Raw genomic sequence first — 21940 nt, 5'->3', positions numbered from 1 at the left:
CCTCCTTGGTTAAATTTATACCTACGTACCTTATTTTTCTTGATGCAATTATAAATAGGATAGTTTTCTTAGTTTCTCTTTCTTATAGTTCATTATTGATACTGATTTCTGAATATTAATTTTGTATCCCGTTACTTTACTGAATTCATTTATCAGTTCTAGTAGTTTTTTGGTGGAGTCAAAAATTGTCATATTTTAAACAGTGAGTCTTCTTTTCCATAAATATAGTATTTATTTCCTTTTAATCATATTTTTTCTTATGTACTTCAATACTATCTTATAATATTTTACATAATTTAATTGCAGTTTTGATCTGGTTTGTTTCTAATAAGCCTAGTAATATTTTTTGTTAGTATGATTGGGATAATTTATTTCTATTGCATTTTTAAATTAGTTATTCATAGTGCTTATTAAAGCAGCTAAAAAAAGAGCTAAACTTTTTAGTGTTCTATGACTGTATTTTTTAATTTTTATTTATTGACTTTTAGGGTGAGAGAAAAAAAATACACCAATTAGTTGGTCCATTTATTTATGCATTCACTGGTTGATTCTTGTATGTGCCCTGACTGGGGATTGAATCTGCAACCTTGGTGTATTGGAACAACACTCTAACCAACTTAGCTAGCCAGACAGGGTTCTACGACTGTATTTCTAAAACAACATGCTGGTAGAAGTAAAGTAATATAATAAATGAGAGGGGGGGGAGGGAAGAAAATGAAAGATATGATGTTGTACCATTTATGTAAGTTAAAAGTGAACATAAAACTATATTATATATTGTGTATGGATATATATAAGTATATAAAAGCCCAAGGGTACATACAAAATTGGTTTTAGTATTTGCTCTTGGTGTGTGAAGATAAGTTGTATAGTTAATAAAAACTTTAGCTCATCTCTGTGGCAGAAGGAAGGAAGGAAGGAAGGAAGGAAGGAAGGAAGGAAGGAAGGAAGGAAGGGAGGGAGGGAGGGAGGGAGGGAGGGAGGGAGGAAGGGAGGGGAGGGGAGGGGAGGGAGGGAGGGAGGGAGGAAGAAAGAAAGAGAAAGGAAGAGAAAAAAACCAAAATCAAATATGACAATATGTTAGCAGTTGATAATTATGGATGGTGGAACTACAGATATCTAAGTTTTCTTTTTAAATTTTGGCTTCTCTTATCCAACTCAGCCTACCTATATCAGTCAACAAGGTCAGTTTTCAATTTTAAAAGGTATTAATAGACATTATATTTTTAGAGAAGATTTAGGTTTACAGAAAAATTTGGGTAGCAAATAGAGGTCCTCTTTACCTTCTGTATTTGTCTTACTAGGCTGCCATAACAAAACACCACAGGCTTGGGGCTTAAATGACATAAATTTACTTTTTTACAGTTCTGGAGGTCAGAAGTCAAAGATCAAGGTGCTGACAAAGTGGGTTTCTGGTAAGAGCTTCTTCTTGGTTTCCAGAGGGCCCTCTTTCTTCTATGTCCTCAAATGACCTTTTCTTTGAGTATGTGCAGAGAGAGGTTTTGGTATCTCATCCTTTTCTTATAAGACAATGGTTCAATCAGTTCAGGGCCTCACCCTTACAACCTCATTTAATCTTAATTATGTCTCTAAAGCCTTCCATTCCATTGGGGATTATGGCTTCAATATCTGAAATAGGATGGTGGACACGATTCAGTTCATAATTATTCTGCCTTCTGGCCTCCCAAAACTCATGTTCTTCTCACATGCATAATACATTCACTCCATCCCACCCCACCCCCACCCCAGTCTTAACCCATGTCAGGGTCAATTATGAATCAAAAGCTTCATCTAGACATCTTCAAAATCAGGTGTGGGTGAGACCTGAGCTAGGATTCATTTTGAATTTTGGGGAGAAAGCTGAGAGCTTTTAGTCCATAATAAGGCATTAGGACTTCAACATATCAGTTGGGGGATGGAAGACACATTCAGTTCATACGTTTAAATAAAAATATTTTTAAGAAATGAATGTCTCTTAGGTGCCTCTGTGACCACGTCTTCCTGCCTTGATGGATTATACGCTCGAGCCCAACGCGACAGTAACTGACTACTACTACCCTGACACCCTCTCAAGCCCCTGCGATGGGGAACTTAACCAGAGAGAAAGCAAGTTACTTCTTGCCATCTTTTACTGCCTCCTGTTTGTCTTCGGTCTTCTGGGAAACAGCCTGGTCATCCTGGTCCTTGTCATCTGCAAGAAGTTGAGGAGCATCACAGACATCTACCTCTTGAACCTGGCCCTCTCCGACCTGCTTTTCGTCTTCTCCTTCCCCTTTCAGACTCACTATCAGCTCTACGAGTGGGTGTTTGGGACTGCCCTGTGCAAGGTGGTCTCGGGCTTTTATTACATTGGCTTCTTTAGCAGCATGTTCTTTATCACCCTCATGAGCGTGGACAGGTACCTGGCAATTGTCCATGCTGTCTACGCCATGAAAGTGAGGACAGCCAGAATGGGCACAGCCCTGAGCCTGGCAGTATGGCTGACCGCAGTCATAGCCACCAGCCCACTGCTGGTTTTTTACCAAGTGGCCTCTGAAGATGGCATCCTCCAGTGTTATTTGTCTTACAACCACCAGACTTTAAAGTGGAAGCTCTTCACCCACTTTGAAATGAATATCTTAGGCCTGTTGATCCCCTTCACCATCCTTCTGTTCTGCTACGTTAGCATCCTGCACCAGCTGAAGAGGAGCCAGAACCGCAACAAGACCAAGGCCATCAAGCTGGTGGTCCTTGTGGTCATCGCATCTTTACTCTTCTGGGTCCCCTTCAATGTGGTCCTCTTCCTCACTTCCCTGCACAGCCTGCAGATCCTGGATGGGTGTGTCATGAGCCAGCAGCTGACCTATGCCACCCACGTCACAGAAATCATTTCCTTCACTCACTGCTGTGTGAACCCTATTATCTATGCTTTCATGGGTGAGAAGTTCAAGAAACACCTGTCTGAAATATTTCAGAAACTTTGCAACCACATCTCCCTCTTCTTAGGGAGACCGGTCCACATGGAAGGCAGGGAGCGATTATCCTTCTCCAATCAGCACTCCCTGCGTACCTCCAGCACAGACTACATTTTGTGAGGACAGTGCCTCAAAGTGAGCTCTGCTTTCACCGCCATCCTTCTCCCTAAAGAGAAAAATGGTTTATGTTGGAGTCTGAGTATCCCTTTACTGTTAGAAGTTTGGTTACAGCCCTGGCCGGATAGCTCGGTTGGTTTAGAGCAGGGGTAATCAACCTTTTTATACCTACCGCCCACTTTTGTATCTCTGTTAGTAGTAAAATTTTCTAACCACCCACCGGTTCTACAGTAATGGTGATTTCAAAAGTAGGGAAGTAACTTTACTTTATAAAATTTATAAAGCAGAATTACAGCAAGTGAAAGCATATAATAATTACTTACCAAGTACTTTATGTCAGATTCTCGCTAAGTTTGACAGAATAAATCTTTATAAAACAACTTACTATAGTTAAATCTATCTTTTTATTTATACTTTGGTTGCTCCGCTACCACCCACCATGAAAGCTGGAACGCCCACTAGTGGGTGGTAGGGACCAGGTTGATTACCACTGGTTTAGAGCATCATCCCAATGCTCAGAGGATGTGGGTTCCATCCCCAGTCAGGGCTCATACTGTAACAGATCAAAGTTTCTGTTTCTCTGTCTCTCTCTCTTTAATAAAAAAGAAAATTAAAAAATTTGGTTACAGATACAAGATATATTTCATATGAAATGAAGTCTTACTGTTGTAAGTTATCTGGTATAATGTTTGTTTTTTTCCCCTAGTTTCTGAGTGTCTTCATCATATATGAATTTAAATTTTATTGAATGCTTTTTCCTTATCTCTTGAAGTGATCAAATAGCTTTCCTCTAATATTCTATTAATTTGGTGAAATACATTGATTGATTCTTATTTTAAATAAACCTGTATTTTCCCTGAGGGGAAAAATGACCTCTTGGTCGTGATCATTTTCATAAATAATTGGATTGTCTCAGGATTTTCATAATGATGTGAGACAGTGTCCTGAAATTTCCCCTTCTTACAATGTCATAGTTAGATGTGACCTCCAAAAATGTGCTGGGAAGTATTCCCTTTTCTATGACTCTCTGGAACACTTTGTATAAAAAAACTGGTGTTATTTCTTCCTCAAATGTTTGGTGAAATTCATTAGTGAAGCCATCTGTGGTTTCTCTGTAGGAAGATTTCAAACCATACATTTAATTTCTTTGACATGTACAGATTATTCAGATTTTCTATTATTGCTTGCCTCACTTTTGCAAAGTCATGATTTTTAAGAAACTTTCCCTCTTTATCGAAGTTGTCAAATATATTATCAGAAAATTCTCCCTAGTGTCTTCGCATTGTCTGTTTTAATGCAGGAGGATGTGAAGTAATGTTTTTTTTCTTTCCTGATATCGGTCATTTGTGTTTTTTCTCTCCCTCTTTTTTTTTCCCTGATCTGTTTTATGGGGCTTACTGATTTTACTCATCTTTTCAAAGAAGCAGCTTCCAGTGCTCATATAGCTGTGTTGATGTTTTGTCTATTCATTCATTTCTGCTATTATCTTTAGCTTATCTGCTTTCTTTGAGTTTAATTTGCTGTTTCATTCTAGCCTATTGAAATAGAATTTTAGGTTATTGATTGTCAACAACAAATAAAAAACTCTTCAACAGGCCCTAAAACCCAGCCAAGCCAGCCTCGCCCGCCTCTCCCTACCTTCCCCACGCCTGCCCGTGCTGTGCCATTCCTGCCATGCTGGCCTTCTTGAACCCTGAAAGATTGGGCTCCAGTATTCTTTCAGATAGTTCTCCTCTCAATTATTATATGGGTGTCTCTCTTCTTTCCCCTTGACCACTAGTTATCTGAGTGTTAGCTCTTTGACTTTTCTTATCCAGTATCTTGTAGTTTCATTTTATATTATATATGTGCTCTTAAATTCAACTATTCTATTTTTTCACACTGGCATAGAGAAGCAGTCAATCCTTGCTGAGTTGAAATCAGGAGGGATACAGGGAAGGAGATAGAGCAGGGGTCCCCAAACTTTTTACACAGGGGCCAGTTCACTGTCCCTCAGACCGTTGGAGGGCCAGACTATAAAAAAACAACAACTATGAACAAATCCCTATGCACACTGCACATATCTTGTTTTAAAGTAAAAAAACAAAACAGGAACAAATACAATATTTAAAATAAAGAACAAGTAAATTTAAATCAACAAACTGACCAGTATTTCAATGGGAACTATGCTCCTCTCACTGACCACCAATGAAAGAGGTGCCCCTTCCGGAAGTGCGGCGGGGGCCGCATGTGGCCCGCGGGCCGTAGTTTGGGGACCCCTGGGATAGAGGGACCTCCCCATTTTTAGACACCAACTCTGAGCTGGCCACTTAACCAGCATTTTCTCCTACATCTTCAGAGTCTTTCAGATGATTATTGTTAACCTAAGCGGCTGCCAAATTGGAATTCCGGAGTGCACCTCCAAAGCCATGGGCGTTCCACGCTGCCTCCTGCATCAGCCAGCAAGTTCAAGTTCACGGTCTTCTCACATGTGCCCTGTGCTCCTCCACTGGGGTGTCCCACTGCCTAGCCTGGAGCAGGCTGAGCTCAGGAGGACAAAACTCTGAGTGCAGCCAGCCACCTGGAAGGGGCCACCATCCTGGACACAAATGTATGGCCCAGCTCTGTGGCTGGTGTGTGGCTTGGGGAGAGTCTCTTCTACCTGCTGCCTGACTGCTGCTACTAGGATTTTTCTTTCTCTGACCCAGCAAAGACCATTTGGAACAGCTGACACTTGTGAACTAGTGTTGGGGACTGCAAGCTGACAGGGTCCTTGCGGTTTAGATCTTGGGGAGACAGCAGAGTAGGGGACTGGCAGTAAGCTGACAGTCTGCCCAACCGCCCACCTCACTTGCTTGCTTAAGTTGCTAAAGGTTAAGTTTTCCTCCACACTTCCATGTCAGCTGTGATGCTGGAGTGTTCCTACTGGTCCTATCCTCCATGTCCCTCGGAGAGCCTGGAAGCGGTTTTTTTATTCTTCGTTTTATGAAGTTAAGATGTTATGCAGGGTGGAGGGTTTTCTGCACTTGGGAGAATTCTTGGGTTGCCTTGGAAATGTGACTATGTTTAAAAAGTCTCTTTGATTTGCTAATGACGTTACTCTGCTCTATAAATAAAGTGGTTTGGGGGTGGAGATGCTCTCTTGCAAGCTAAAGGCATTGCAGAGGCCTCTCAATCCCATCCTTTTTCTCTTTGAGTTTATTTCTTAGTTTATTTCTTATTCCGCGCCGTTCTCACTCAGGACCTGGAATTACTAGCTGTGTTGGTTTGCAGCAAACTAGGATGTACCTCTGATCTTGAACCATATCAGGCCTTCAGAGGGGACATTGCAAGGGATACCTCAGAAGTCCTGTCCTGGGCCCTGGTCCTCCACTTATCAGCTAGTCTAAACTAAGTACTCTGGGCATCAAGGAAGTCATGTGTAAGATAAGGACGATGACAATGGTGACAATGCTGCCATCTATTGTGCCTGCCTCACATAACTGCCTGATGTCCCATCTGTAACCCGTAACCGCTTTGCATGCATAAGATTAATTATTGTTACTATAATGAAAAATGCACAGCACACAGCTTTGTGCCAGCAGTGTGATTTGGAGCAACTTTATTTTTTTGTGCCAGCGGTGTGATTTGGAGCAACTTTATTTTTTTAACTACAAATTAGTTTACTGTGCTACATTTTTCACAGCAGGATGAAAGAATTAAAATGTCTTATTGAAATTTTATATGGAAAGTAGTTTCTCACAAACACTTTTCAATGTTGTTATAATTCTGATTTCAATGTTTTTTTGTTTTTTTTGGTTTTTGTATATAAGGTAAAAGCATTTTGTTTTGAGTGAAGTTTCTGAGGTAAAGTGACCAGGTGAGGACAATAAGGATCCAATCCAATGGAGGGTAAAAGTAGCAAGGGCAAATTTCATTTTGTGATTTTATTTTTCAGCCCTGTGATTTTGGGCAGCTTACTTGAAATGTTCGGTGCTTTGCTCTGATTTACGTGAGGGTTATGAAGCGGTGTTCTGATGCCACCTATCTACCACGCGGCAGCTGACAGTGACAGCAGTCGTGTGCAGTAGGATAGAAAGAACTAGAGTTTAGTTCTGGGTGTGTCTGGTTGTATGTGTCATATGTGAAGAATATGCTTGTCTGTCAACAGAAGGCTGAAGAAGTGGTCCAGATTGAAGCTGACCAAAGAGACAGGACCACGAATGGAAGTATATGACCCTACATTGGATTCTGGCTGGGAGGGGAGGCTATGCAGGATAATATGGGTGCGGTTGGTAAAATATGAACTTGAACTATCAGTGAGATAACATATGTATTATAGTAAGTATTAGAAGAGATAAAACAGAGAAACATTTACAACAGCACCTGGGATACGGAAGTACAACAGTTAATGTTGCCTTTTATTACCCACTAGGAAGCAAGTCCCATGATGGCATCAACTTTGCAATTTTGTCATGCTCTTTGAGTTGTTTTAGTGCATTTAATGTAAATAAAGTTATGTATTTTAAAACTGCTGCATTTAATGTAAATAGTTATGCATATAAAAACTGCTTGTTAAGAAACTGTCCCGAGTGAACTAAAAAAAAAAATTGTAAAGTTATTCTTTAAAAAATAAAAAAGAAAGAAATCCAGTGTGTGGATAATTTGAAGCACATGGTCTATTCCGATGCTCACATTTCAGCACTTAAAGAGAAATGCGGGCCTCCCAAAAACTCAAGCGTTTAACAGAAGAGTATTCCACACAGCTTCAGTTTTTAATGTTAATGAGAATAAAATAAAGAGTTCAGTTTCTCAGTCATAATAGCCACATTTCAAGAGTCTAAGCGCCACAGAAAGTTGCTGCCTACCGTATCTCGACGGTAAACACGATGACTTCGTCCCCAGAACAGAATTCCCTGCAGCAGCGCCAACTAAACTCGGGAGGCAGGGAAAGCGCGGCCCCTGCAGTTCCGGACGTCTTTACCAGGTGGCGCTACGGGGCACCTGCGGCCGACCCCGGAAGTGAAATCCCACGTTTCCATCTAGTTCCTGCGACCTTCCCCACCCACCCGGCACAGTTAGCCTAATCGTCTCCAGTTCTGAAGTCCGGGCAGAATGTGCCGGAGAGCAGAGCCGCGGTGGCTGCAGAGCAAGTGAGAAGCCGCAAGTCGTTCCCGGGTGCAGGCTCCTACAGCATCCCGGAGGCACGCGCGCAGCCCCGGACCGTGCAGGTCCCGGCCCGACGGGTGCAGACGTAGAGAGCCCCCGGCTTGCAACGTCGTCCGGTTACCGCCGTCGCGTCGTCTTCTCCTCCAGAGTCGCCAGGGCCGGCCCTGAGCTCCCACCGACGGCCCCCGGAGCCCGGTGCGTGCACAGCCTCCTCCAATGATTGAGAAGTCACGCCCGGCGCTGCTGCAGTCTCAAGATGTCGGAGACAGGGTGGAAACGCTTATGGTAAACTGAGGGGAAGGGAAGGCAGGGGTCCGGGACTGCCGGCGCGGGGAGGCTGCCAGCGGTCAGCGGCCCTCGGGGACTTGGGGACTTGCCAGGGAAAGGGGAGGGAGGAGGGGATACAGCCCACCGCTTGGGACCGACGAGCAAAGGTCGTGCTGCTGCAGTGGTATCTGGGTAGAGATGGGCGGAATTGCCGGGGCCTTGGAGAGTCGGGGGCATGGTCCCGTGACGCTCCGAACGAGGTGCGAACGCTACGGGTCGTCGCTTACAGTTGGATGCCCGGAGTGACAGAGGTGGGAGGCGGACACGTTGGGATCGCTCCACGCTGGGAGAGGGAGCTCCTTTTCGGTCTGCAGCCCCTTGCCCGCGGAGAGTAGATGGGGTAGGCCGGCGTCGCGAGGCCACGCCCCAGACGTCCGATTGGCTGACGTGGCCTGGCCGCCGACTGCTATTGGTGGAGGCGGAGGAGGGGCTGGGCAGGCGCGTCCACGGGGACTGTGGGGGTGAGTCGCTGCTGATACTGTGGGTGGAGGCTGGGGTGCGACGTGGCCGAGAGCCCTGGGCAGGGAGGGAGAACCCTGGGCCTGCAGCAATGCTCCCTCTGAGGACTCGGTTTGGAGCTGCTTTCGCCCGGTGCCGCATGCAGATGTTGTTTTTTGTTCTCTTAAAAGGCCACGGCAGGCCCTGGCCGGTTGGCTCAGTGGTAGAGCGTCGGCCTGGCGTGCAGGATCCCGGGTTCGAATCCCGGCCAGGGCACACAGGAGAAGCGCCCATCTGCTTCTCCACCCCTCCCCCTCTCCTTCTTTTCAGTCTCTCTCTTCCCCTCCCGCAGCCGAGGCTCCATTGGAGCAAAGTTGGCCCGGGCGCTGAGGATGGCTCTGTGGCCTCTGCCTCAGGCGCTAGAATGGCTCTGGTCTCAACAGAGCGACGCCCCCTGGTGGGCATATGCGGGAGTCTGTCTGACTGCCTCCCCATTTCTGGCTTCGGAAAAATACCAAAAAAATAAAATTAAATAAAAAAAAATTAAAAAAAAAATTAAAAGGCGAAGGCAGCTATACGTTTGCATCTTTGAAAGATGCTTACCTGGTTCTCTTTCTGGGCCCTCCAGTGGAGCCCTCCAGCGTTACTGGTTTTACAATTGAATTGCATTTGGATTTAGGATTTGTTTTTTTCTGCTTGGGGAACCGGTTTGCTCACTATTTAAGTGCTACTTATTCTCTTGGTATACGTGTGTAGTGCTGTCTGGTTGTTTTTGCCCTACCCATCCCTCAGGGGGAAAAAAAACTGGATTACTCATTTACCTTGAAATACTTTGGGCTGTTTAGAAAAAAATCAAATAGGTCCCCAAAGGATATGCTATTCATTATTAATAATATTTTAAGGTTATTCAAAATGAAAAGTGTAGACTTTTTGAACAATTACATAACCTGTTACTTTTTTTTTTTTTTTTTTTAACAATTAGAAGGTAACCTATACTGCTGATTGTGGGCACAAAAAGGGGTTCTGTGGAAAGTAAGTAACCTCACGGCATGATCTGATAATAAGTTCTAACTGGACAGGTTGTGGTGGGTGGTCATGCCCCAGGCTTATAATTTATTTAGTAAAAGGTTTGTCTTTGCCTTAAACAAGCCCTGTCTGTTGTTTTGGGGCCTGTGGGTTAATACACCTTTGGAACGACCACTGTGAAGAGAGAGCACCCAATCTTGTTAACCATCCTGTGATTCAGTCACCACCTTGCTTTCTCCCACCATCCTGTCATCTTGCTTACTTCCCTCCTGAATTCCAGATGCATCGAAGGAACTGCAAAACTCAGTCTCGGCAGCGTTCGAGCTGCTGCTCTCAGACACTTATCAGTGTGGCTCAAATAGATTCATAAGAATTCTCTAAAGGTTTGGACGTTCTTACATCACATTGTATATATTTAGCATCTGCTATGTGCTAATGGACCTGGAAAATTATAAAGTTAAAGTTTTGGGCTCTATTTATATACTCAACAGATATTTATTGAGCCAATAAAATGTCCAAGCATGTTGCTATGTTAATAAGGCATAAAGAAGAAAGTTCTTTTCATGGGGGAGGATGTCTGTGTGTGGAGGATAGCAGCCTTAAATCAAATTTTCTATAAAACCTGTGAGGGCACCGGGGAAGCAGCGCCTGGTAGAACTGCTCAGAGGCTGTAACTCGGCCCTGCTGGAGCAAAGGGCTGCAGGGAGCCCAGGGACATTCACCTGTCTGGTGATGGGGCCTGCAGGGCCCACTGAGCTTGATCCTGTGGGATTATGCCCAAGGGAGAGCCATGTGCATGTTTCCTGTTAGCCCATTCATTCATTCATTCATGGTAGTTGAGCACCTGCAGCGCACCAGGCTCCGGGATCAGTGCCAGAGTTGCCACCATGACTGTACAACCAGGAGTGACGGTCTCTCCGGCCCTGCACCCTCAGGCATAGGGAGGTAGACTCAGGTGTGGTGGAAGCACTGGGGAGGGGGCTTTCGGGTGCAGATAAAGATAAAGTCTAACTAAGTACAGGCCCTCGGGGACTGGACATGGGAGGAACTAGGGCAGAGTTCTCAGAGGTGAGGAAGGCAGAGTCTGCTAGAGCTGCTGAGTGTGTAGAGCAGGAGGCTGAGAGCAGAGATGGGGCCTAGTGATTCAGGACACAGGAGGCGCTGGATGGGTGGCGGGGCAGACTCTGGGTGAGGGGTCATCAGCACCACCTGTTCTTGTAGCAGTAGGGAGACTGAGGAATCGTCTCCCATATTCCCAGGGGCTCTCTCCTGGATTGGAGTGGAGGGAAGTGAGTGGAGAACTGTTGACTGAGTTTCCATTCTGGAATGTTGAGTCTGAGATGCCTGTGAGCCAATGGCAGGTGGAGCAGGTGTGGGAATGGCGAGTCTGGAGAGATGCTGGAGGTGTGGGTGTTGCCTGCATGTGTGTGGTGTGGTGTTGTAGTAATATAAGGTCATAGTAATTAAATATATAGAAATATAAAAATATGGAAGATATAGAAAAGTAATTAAAATGATATTAAAAATAATTATTAAAATTAAATAAAGTTATGCCATTTGGATAGGAATTAATATAGTGGCTTGGTGCCATAACTCTGTAATGTGATAAACAGACTCTGACTTTCAAGCAGGGCCCAGTTAGTATGTGTGTGAAGTTATACATAGATAAGAAGTGGTTGGGTGTTACCTGACCAGGCCGTGGCTCAGTGGATAGAGCATCGGAATGGGATGCAGAGGACCCAGGTTCGGACCCCAAGGTCGCCAGCTTGAGCTCAGGCTCATCTGGTTTGAGCAAGGCTCACCAGCTTGAGCCCAAGGTCTCTGGCTCGAGTAAGGGGTCACTTGGTCTGCTGTAGCCTCCCAGTCAAGACACATATGAGAAAGCAATCAATGAACAACCTAAGGTGCCGCAACAAAGAATTGATGCTTCATCTCTGTCCCTATCTGTCCCTCTCTCTGTCTCTTGTTACACACACAAAAAAAGTGGCTTGGTGTTACAAAGTTAATATAAATAAGAACATCTTTAAAAGTGGTTTGAGGTAAACATTTCAGTAGATTGACATAGAGGGGATTCCCTGTAAGAAACTCCCAAAAAGGTGATTTGAGGTGATAATCTGTAAATTGACACCTGTTCGAAGGCGTTGCCAGAAAAGGTACTAAAGCTGAGGGGCCCCCCTGCTGCAGTAGTCACCTAGACTCCAATGTTGATGTGGACTGTCTCCATGATGCTCTGAGCTCTGACCAAAGCCAGCCGAGAGGAGCACGCCAATGGGGCCCCCTCAAGCTGTACCAGGCACGCCAAAAGGATTTGTGAGTAACAAATTGCCTGTGTGATTATTGCAACTAATTTGTATTGGTCGTGTCTTTCCTCCCGTGACACTTAACAGTAGCATCCTCATAGCCGCCTCAAGAGTAGTCTACCAGCCCTGCTGATAAGCAGGAGTGTCCCTCCCACTGCACGAGGAAGTTGAATTGCGCCTGGCCTGATCCACGTAGAGCTTAGGCTCTATTGGGACATGTGGGTAGGGTGAGGCCGCCCTGAGAGGCTGCAGCTGGAGGAGATAAGAGGATAAATGGAACAGCAGCATCTGCAGACAGGCTGAAGGAACGGAGACCTGGCAGGGCAGCCAGAAGAGGAGAGAAAACCCCAAAATGGAGAGGCGAGGCCATCAGCCGGTACAGATGCACGAGAGAGGCCATGTAAGAGAAGGGCAGAGACAGGAACGGGGCCTGGGATGGAGCAGGTCTTGGTGAGCACACAGCGCAGGTTCAGTGGAGAAGCCATAGCTGGATGGCAAGTGGTGAGGGCCTGAGGAGTGACCAGGAAGAGGGAGAGGGCATGAGCTGCCGTCAGAAAAGGTGGGGGCTTGCGAGCTTGTTTCCAGGCAAAGGAGAAGATGCTGCAGGGAGAGGCCGAGTGCGAGGAAGAAGGGCCGTTGATGCTGCGATGTTTCTGATGAGGAGTGACTCGGAAGAGGGAGAGGGATGAGCTGCCATCAGACTGGAAAGGTGGGGGCTTGCGAGCTTGTTTCCAGGCAAAGGAGAAGATGCTGCAGGGAGAGGCCGAGTGCGAGGAAGAAGGGCCGTTGATGCTGCGATGTTTCTGAGGAGGCCCAGAAACACAGCACTTTGGGAATATGTGTAGCAGAGGAGCAGGGCACCTCTGCTTGGGGAGGGGGCTTTGTGCACCGACGTGGACATGTCAGGTACACAGTTTGCTGTTTTGCTTGTTGTCTTAACAATTCTACCACCCTTTGTTACTTCTACAAGTTACCTGAACGTGGCTATAAGCTCCAGTATTTACTATCTAATTTCTCTAGTCCTTTCCCCAACCGTCTTAAGTCCGTGGTGGCGAATCTATGACATGCGTGTCAGCACTGACACGCGTAGCCATTTTCGATGACATACGGCTGCATACCAGAGAAGTATGGGGCCGCATGCCGAGAAGGACGTTTCATCCTCAGCTCCTGCACGGCCAGTTGCAGGAGCCGAGGATACAACATTTGCTGTAGTGTATACACTCTGTGCCGGAGGTCTGTAGGCCAAAACAACAGAACTCTGGCACAGAGCGTCTAGTTCTGGGACTTCCGGTTGGCCGTTTTTCTCGAAGTGACACACCACCCGAGTGATGCTCAGTTTTTTGGCAAACTTTGACACACCAAACTCAAAAGATTGCCCATCACTGGTCTAAGTAATGCCTGTTATAACTTGAGACTTGCTCATTTGGTGGAATGTGGAATGGGCTCTTCTCTCTGGGAAACAAATATTAGAGTACAAACATTTTGGTTACATGATGTGCATAAAGTCAGCTTTTTATTCATCTTAATAGTGTTTTAGGACCACATTATGCCATTTGTTTAAAAATAATGAGGGGAGAGCAGATCTTTTTGAACGGAGCTTGCCAAGTGTCTTCCTTGGGAAAAGAAGGCTTTCTTTTCTGATTGGGTTTGTTTTTTTTTTCTTCACAGTATTTCTTAATTGTTTATTGAGCAAGAGAAACTATTCCTTACCTCAAATATGTGTGTTTCATAGTTCAGGAACACAGGTCAGTGACAAACTTCCACGGAACACATTCCAAAGTCACTTTGCACTCTGAAAGATGTCGGCCTTCCTCATCTCCTCAAAATCTTTCACGGAATCATAGTTTTTGTAGAAATCTGTGCATGCCTTCTTTCTTGGTTCAGCCACAGCAAACTTAGAGAAAGCTGCACCCCTGGGGGAGCAAAGATCCTCCAACAATAGGAAATTGCAGACGCTTGGCCAGAGGCCACGCATTTGAGGTTTTATCACAGCAGTGGAGGACAGGCTAGGTGTATTTGCCTTAACTGTGAGGAGTGAGTTTTTTGTTAACCCTTTGAGTGAGGATGTAAATGAACGTTCGTACTACTCAAAGGGTTAACACCGCTGTCCTTCCTATGGAGAAATGGACGACCCCTGATTGGATTTTTAAAGGTGCTTTTCACGACCATGTGTGATTGAGGCTGGATCCTGGAGCATGTGAGGGCTCTGGAGTTCACCTGGGGGTCGTACATTTAGTTTCTGATGGAGTCCTGCCCTTCTGGGTGGTACCATTGTGTCCTGGCTTAAAGGAGAGCCAGCAAAGCCAGGAAAGTCCCCTGGTCCAGGCACCCTCGGCGAGCTGCTCCGGTCTCAGAGATGTGTGGGAGTAGAAGGGGAAAGTGTTCAAGTAAGGAAGTTGATAGGTTTCACAGGAAGTGGCACATATGTGTTACATTATGGCAGAGCCTAAGGTCTCATTTCCTTTGTGTTGTTTCAGTAAATATCTACTGGTCCTGTAGCCATGGGAGCCTGGAGTTCAGTTGATTTTGCTTTTGTGAAGATAAGGAGATGAGCAATAACTTACATTGTGGGGACACATGGGGAAGTGTGGTTGGTGGCATAAGTCACAGATGGAAGTAGGTATGTTGCTCAGCAGCCCCGAGACCAGAGAGCCAGCCCTCGCAGCCCTGCTCCCTGCAGGCTACACTGTCCCTCCTCTGAGTAGGCGGGTAACACAGGGCGCCGCCAAGCGAGTGTCTGCAGGATCCGTCAGAGGTGAGCTTGCAGTGGCGGCAGAGCTGCTAACCAGGTCCTCTCCTCCTGCAGCTGCATCCGGTGATCAAGGCTTTCCTGTGCGGCTCTGTCAGCGGCACCTGCTCCACCCTCCTTTTCCAGCCCCTGGATCTCCTCAAAACGCGCCTGCAGGCTCTCCAGCCCCCCGCCCATGGGTAAGGCTGCGGGCCCAGGGCCCCAGGAACTGGTCTCGGCGGCTTCTCTCAGACACGGGACCGTGTGGGCTGTGTTAAGTCAACTTCCACTCTGCTGGATGCTCAGTGGGCTGGGGCCAGCTTCCGTGGGCTCTGTGTGTGTTTTGTGTTTCTGTGTCTATTATTGTAATGTTATTAGATGGGGTCCTTCCTGGGATCTGCCTCAGTGACATTTGCATTTATCGGGCTAGCCTTATGTCATAACTGCTGCAGGTATTGAGTGTCTTTTTTGTCCCCATGCTGGGTTCAGCGCTGTAGAACGTGTACAAGATACATATAAAATAAAAGGCTATAAAACAGGGGTATCCCATTGCTTGTAGTCTGAATGGACAGATCAACATGTTAAGTGTCAAGTCATGACACACAGGAACTCCGAGATTCCACAACACATGGTAGAGATTCTTAAGTGCTCAAGGAAGAGCCCACACGGGGTGGGGGGTGTCTTTGAGTGGGGAGTCCTCTGATGAGGCTGTGGTCTGAGCGCTTTCTCCTTCCCTGCCTCCGCTTTGTCTGCCCTCAGATCCAGACGAGTGGGCATGCTGGCCCTGCTCCTGCACGTGGTCCGCACCGAGAGTCTCCTGGGCCTTTGGAAAGGGATGTCCCCTGTAAGCTGCCTTTCGGATCTTCTCTGGCACCCTGCCCTGCGTGACCAGCCATTTCTCATCTACCTCACGTAGCCTCCTTTGAGCAGATGTGAGAGTTGGAAAAGGGGAGAGGACCTGTGTGGTCTTCCTACCCGGTCTCATACTGTGCTGACTTCTTTCTGCATGGGGACCGAGGGCTGTGGCGTCTGTGCACTAACAAGGTCTGACCCGTTGGTGTCGCAGCTTCTAGGGCAGACACAGGTGGTGTCCCTGCCTGTCAGCATGTCCTTGCTCTGATGTCCTTGCTCTTACCCGTCAGGGCCACAGGGCTCTGACCTCCACACCTTCATTTCTTTGCCAGAAGGCTTTTTCTGGCCTTAGGAACTCCCTTTGGAAGTGGCAGGGATTGAATGGTCACCCTCGTGGAAGATGAGAGCTGATGTCTGGACCTCACTTGCTCCTCAGTGGAGGAGTAACTCTGGGGCCTGTCCTGCACTGAGCCCAGAGCTCCCGGAAGGGATGAGGCTGCCCATGACAGTAACTGATTAGAAAACACGCCCTTTATTGCTTGCCTTCCCTCTCTCCTGTCAGTGTTCCCGCCACACCTTAAATCAGACACTTGCATGCAGTCCTGGGTCTTTGGGGAAACCCAGTTAGGACAGTATCTTACAGTGTGGGCCTCTGGTTTCTTTCCTCCTCCGACTGCCCCCGTCCCGCCGGCCCCGTGCAGTCCATCGTGAGGTGTGTCCCTGGCGTTGGCATCTACTTCGGCACCCTCTACTCTCTGAAGCAGTACTTCCTGCGAGGCCACCCCCCCACGGCCGTGGAGTCGGTCATCCTGGGCGTGGGCTCTCGCTCGGTTGCAGGGGTGTGCATGTCGCCCATCACAGTGATCAAGACACGTTACGAGGTGAGTTTGACTGCTTTAGGGACGCAGTGTGGGTAAGCAGAGGCAGTGGGCTCTTGGGTCAAGTGGCCACTGGTGTCAGCTCCCAATTTACAATCTAACGTAGATGCTGATGTGGCCAGAGAACCCTTTTGTGTATGTAGGCCCGGCCTCGTGTGAACCTGTAACGCCACGTGGTGCCCTGGTAACGCCGCCTGTCCTGAAGTGGGCGTGGTTCAGTGCTCACGCCCAGGGCCACCGCGAGTGGCTGGTCCTGTGCTCCCTTTGCAGAGCGGGAGGTACGGCTACGGGAGCATCTATGCGGCCCTGAGGAGCATCTATCGCAGCGAGGGGCACCGGGGCCTCTTCAGTGGCCTGACAGCGACACTCCTTCGTGATGCACCCTTTTCTGGAATCTACCTGATGTTTTACAACCAGACCAGAAACGTCATGTCCCGTGGTAAGGGTAAGGGGAGGTGTGGTGGGGAAGAGAGCTCCCCGAAACGCATTCTCCCCACTTTCTCTGCGCCTGTTTGTGGAGACTGTGCTCTTAGCAGCTCCAGACCCTTAGCAGGGTGGGAGGAACTGAGCAGGTGGCCAGCCGGGCGCTGGGATGCAGTGGACGAGACAGACATGGTCCCCCCCTTTCAGCTTAGCCTCTGGAAAGGGGGGCACTGTGATTCTTGAGTGAGGAATGGGGTGGAATAAAGCACTTTTTACATAGGTCCTGCAAGAATACTCCTACATTTGTCTGAACTTAAGATTGCTGGGTCTCCCTCCCGCCCCCCTCCCGCCTCCTAAATCAGAAGCTTTGTGGTGAGACCTGGGAGTCTGTGTCTTTCTTTTCTTTTTTTAAATTTTATTTTATAAACTATTTTAGAGAGAGAAATACAGGAACATCAATCTGTTCCTGTATGGGTTCTGACAGGGGATCGAACTGTCAACCTCTATGCTTCAGGACGATGCTCTAACCAACTGAGCTATGTGGCTATGGAAGGAGTTTGTATTTTTCAAGATGCATTTGATATGATTCCTTTTTCAGACAAGTTTGGGAAATGCCAAATGATTAGGAGCTTGAAGAAAAATATTATTTTCACCTTCCTTGCCTTGCTGTTAGTTAAGGAGGTCTTGAGCCCTCTGATTGGTGGAGAGGAAGGTGCCACACCCCAGGCGTCGGGCAGGCCCACCCAGCAGTAAGCTCATGCTGGACAAGACACGGGCAGAATCGGTGGTGGTACACATCCACCCAAGCAGAGCCAGGCACTGATAGAAACGTCCTGTGGCCCTGGCCGGTTGGCTCAGTGGTAGAGCGTTGGCCTGGCGTGCAGGAGTCCCGGGTTCGAGTCCCGGCCAGGGCACACAGGAGAAGCGCCCATCTGCTTCTCCACCCCTCCCCCTCTCCCTCTCTCTCTCTCTTCCCCTCCCGCAGCTGAGGCTCCATTGGAGCAAAGTTGGCCCGGGCACTGAGGATGGCTCTATAGCCTCTGCCTCAGGTGCTAAATGGCTCTGGTTGCAACAGAGCAACGCCCCTTGGTGGGCATGCCGGGTGGATCCCGGTCGGGCGCATGCGAAAGACTGTCTGACTGCCTCTGCATTTCCAGCTTCAGAAAAATACACACACAAAAAAAAGTCCTGTAGATTGACCCTGCGTTCAGTACTGTGTCTGTGGATGATCTGAGCGAAGACTTGCAACCGGGGTCACTTAATTGGGAACGCTGAGGTGCCAGCATCGTGACAGTGGCGATCGCCTGCAGCTGAGCTGTTTTGGAGATTTTTTTTTTCTCCCCAGGCACCAGGAGGTGTGACAGTGCAGGTCACAGCCTTATTTAGTAGAAAGTTAAGGCAATAAGGGAACTTGGATATACAGTTTTAACTTCTTGGCCCATCTTTACAAGGTTTTTTTAAATTTGGTATTAGAAATCATTTTAAATTTACAAAAAAGCCATAAGAATAATACCAACTCTACAGACCTTTATTATTCTTTAAGTGGATATTTGTTTTTTCCAAACCATTTAAGTTACAGACATGATGCTCCTTCAAGTCCAATCTATAGTTCTAATTTCTGCAATTGTTCCAGCAGTATACTTTGTAGCTACTTTTATTTTCAGGGGTGTAGGTCAGTTTCAGAACCTTAGCCTGGCTTTACCTTATGTTTCCTTGTGACTAGATTCAGTATACATTTTTAGCAAGAGGACCACATAGGTGATACTGTGTCCCCTGTGTCTTACATCAGGAAGCTCATGACATCAGTCTGACCCACTTTGGGTGATGTTGACTTTTTTCACGTGGATAAGATAGCAACTCCACTGAAAACTCAATAGTTTGCTTGGTTGATAGTTTCTTTTTTGTTTGTTCATTTGTTTTGTAATTTGTAAGTATCTCTTTGGGGAGATGCTTTGAACCTATATAAGTCCATATAAAACATCCTGTTCCTTCATCCATCTGTGTGAGCATCAATCCTTGGTTCTTGCCTGAATCAATTATGTGATGGTTGTTAATACAGTAGGTGAATTTTTCATTCCATTTTTCCATCTACACTTATTAGTTATACCTTTAAAAATTTTAATTCTGAATCTTATTTGAGTCCAGACCCTTCCTGAGGAAGAATTAGTGGGCAACTTGGCATTGGTCATTTATCTGATGAATGTGAGATTTATTTATAACTGAATGCCACCTTTGTGCTATTTCAGACCAGTTGGATGCAGCCCTTATTCCCGTTGTCAATTTCAGCTGTGGGGTATTTGCTGGTATTCTGGCCTCCCTGGTAACTCAGCCTGCAGATGTTATCAAAACTCACATGCAGCTCTCTCCAGTGAAGTTTCGGTGGATCGGTCAGGCTGTGACAATCATCTTCAAAGTAAGGCTGTAGAATAAATATTTGTTCTTATTGTGGTTAAGGCCGTTCCCTAGAGTAGCAGTAGCTCTTACGCTTTACACAATAGCATCACCTTTAAAAATCCCCATTTCTGGGTTGTACTGTGGGATGATTATCTTAGACTCTCTGGCCCCGGGGTGGGGGGTTGGGGGGGTGTGAAACCCAGCTATCAGCATTTTAAGTTCCCCAGTGGTTCCAATGTGTTGCCAAGGTTGAGAACCACTGCTAAAATCCTATGGTTGTTTTTTTTGTTTGTTTGTTTTAGCTTAGGTATTTATTTTTTTGTTTGATTTTTGGTGGGGGCCCTACATTGGAACAACCTGTGATATTTGTTAAGCATATAGATTGTAGGGTTCTACCCCAGACCTATTGAATCAGGCAGTCTGCGAGACAAGAATCTGATCCAGGACCCAGGAGGGAATATAGTCAGAAAGAAACCACAAACACTTTGTTGTGTTTCTAGCAGTTTGCTCTCATACACGTGGTATTATTGAAGATAACAGGTTCAGTAGCTGTAGAGTGCACTAAAGCACTATTTAAAAGCCACTGACTTGGCCCTTGAGAAATATGTATTGTTGTCACCCACAAGGTACTCTTTTTTTTTTTTTTTACAGAGACAGAGAGTGAGTCAGAGAGAGGGATAGACAGGGACAGACAGACAGGAACGAAGAGAGATGAGAAGCATCAATCATCAGCTTCTCGTTGGGACACCTTAGTTGTTCATTGATTGCTTTCTCATATATACCTTGACCGCGGGCCTTCAGCAGACCGAGCAACCCCTTGCTCGAGCCAGCGACCTTGGGTCCAAGCTAGTGGGCTTTTGCTCAAACCAGATGAGCCTGCGCTCAAGCTGGCGACCTCGGGGTCTCGAACCTGGGTCCTCTGCATCCCAGTCCAACGCTCTATCCACTGCGCCACCGCCTGGTCAGGCAAGGTACTCTTGTTCACAGTAAATTTGTCAGCTCCATCTTTAGAGTTTTCTGGGCTTCTCCATTTTTCTGTAGAGGAAACGTGGAAGGATACGCATCAAGTGTCTGTTCCACCCCAGGTAGAAACAAATACCTGTGAACCTGGCCGTGTTCCTCACACAGCTCCGCTTGCCGGCTTCCTCCCTGTGCCTGAGATCAGAAAGTGTGAAATTTGTTCTTCAGTATAGGTGAAAATGGCAGGAATGCTAACAACTGGAAGAATAAATCAATCCAGATTATGAGAAAAGAATAAGACTATTCAGTAAATTACAAAAATAAAAATAATAAAAAGCTCTTTCTAGGCTGAGATGTTGCCAAAAATGCAGCTTTTCCTTCATCCTGGAGCCAGGTCCCAGGGCCTTTCGAGCAGATGTTGGTCTGGATTTCAGCTGCACGTGGGGCCTGGTGCTCTGGGCCCTGCACAGGCTGCACCCCTGTGCACAGCAACCTGGTGCAAAGGTTTTCAGCTAAGAAAATAGTCCCCCTGGATAGAGCAAGCCTAGAAAGATCATTGTGCGAGGTGTCTAATTGTATTGCTACTTAACAGAGTTTCAACATTCGTTTCCTTCATAGGACTATGGGCTGCGTGGCTTCTTCCAAGGCAGCGTGCCCCGCGCCCTTCGCAGGACTCTGATGGCGGCCATGGCCTGGACAGTCTATGAAGAGATGATGGCCAAGATGGGCCTGAAGTCCTGACCGAGAGGGCACCGGGGAACAACGGGGTCTGTTGCCCAGCCTGGTTTCTGCCAAGGCTGCTGCTTCTCGTTGGCCTGGACTAGGATGAAGTCCTAGCTGGAAAGCCAGGCAGACACAACACCATACTACTGGGTTCAAGTAGAGAATAGATGGGCCTGATTTAAGCCTCAGAATCTCCCAGAAGAGGAGTCACTCATCCGTACAGCACACTGGGGAGTTGGAGGAGGGTTGGCATACCCCTGCAAGGGTACTGGAAAGCATTTCCTGAGAGAGGAATGCCATATGTCCCCGCTGCAGCCACCCACCTACACCATGTGCCTCTGGATGGATCTGTTCTTGGGCCAGGAACTGCAGAGCCAGAGAAGCTGTGGGCCGCCCATCATGGCTGAGGAGCTCCGGCGGGGCGGCTGGTTCTGCAGAGAGAGGAGTCACTGTCACCAGGCTGAAGTCTGCATCTGGGGTGATGTCAGGATGAGGGAGAAAAGGTGTCATTACCTAACTGGTTCCTCATCAACCTTGCAGAGGCTCCACAGAAAGGAGACAGTGGCTTCCTAGCCTCGAAGTGTCCAAATAAAGTTTATCTTGGCTCTTGTACTCTTGCAAAATTGAGTTCAGGCATTTTCTACAGCTGAAGTCCAGATAAATAAAATGAAGCACTTTATCATTGAAAACCTA

General features: G+C 46.9%; 2 protein-coding genes across 5 annotated transcripts; both read left to right on the top strand.

Moving 5' to 3' along the window:
- The first annotated feature begins 1375 nt into the window (after positions 1-1375).
- On the top strand, positions 1376-3278 carry CCR8 (C-C motif chemokine receptor 8). The gene is made up of 2 exons (XM_066351212.1): positions 1376-1415; positions 1980-3278. Exon 2 carries the CDS (start codon positions 2010-2012, stop codon positions 3072-3074), a length of 1065 nt encoding a protein of 354 aa, XP_066207309.1. The 5' UTR covers positions 1376-1415; positions 1980-2009; the 3' UTR covers positions 3075-3278.
- Positions 3279-6755: 3477 nt separating this feature from the next.
- Positions 6756-21940, top strand: SLC25A38 (solute carrier family 25 member 38). 4 transcript variants are annotated; one of them, XM_066350966.1, is made up of 7 exons: positions 6815-8483; positions 15096-15217; positions 15777-15861; positions 16571-16750; positions 17018-17186; positions 19417-19583; positions 21143-21940. In XM_066350966.1, exons 1-7 carry the CDS (start codon positions 8415-8417, stop codon positions 21263-21265), a joined length of 915 nt encoding a protein of 304 aa, XP_066207063.1. In that variant the 5' UTR covers positions 6815-8414; the 3' UTR covers positions 21266-21940. The 4 variants fall into 4 exon arrangements, with proteins under 4 accessions (XP_066207066.1, XP_066207063.1, XP_066207065.1 ...); XM_066350968.1 differs by lacking the exon at positions 6815-8483 and adding an exon at positions 12256-12299; XM_066350967.1 differs by lacking the exon at positions 6815-8483 and adding an exon at positions 12402-12689.

Source organism: Saccopteryx leptura, chromosome 10 (assembly GCF_036850995.1).
Source record: "Saccopteryx leptura isolate mSacLep1 chromosome 10, mSacLep1_pri_phased_curated, whole genome shotgun sequence".
Classification (NCBI taxonomy): Eukaryota; Metazoa; Chordata; class Mammalia; order Chiroptera; family Emballonuridae; genus Saccopteryx; species Saccopteryx leptura.
The sequence above is the reverse complement of the archived record's forward strand: the minus strand, read 5'-3'. Positions and strand labels throughout refer to the sequence as shown.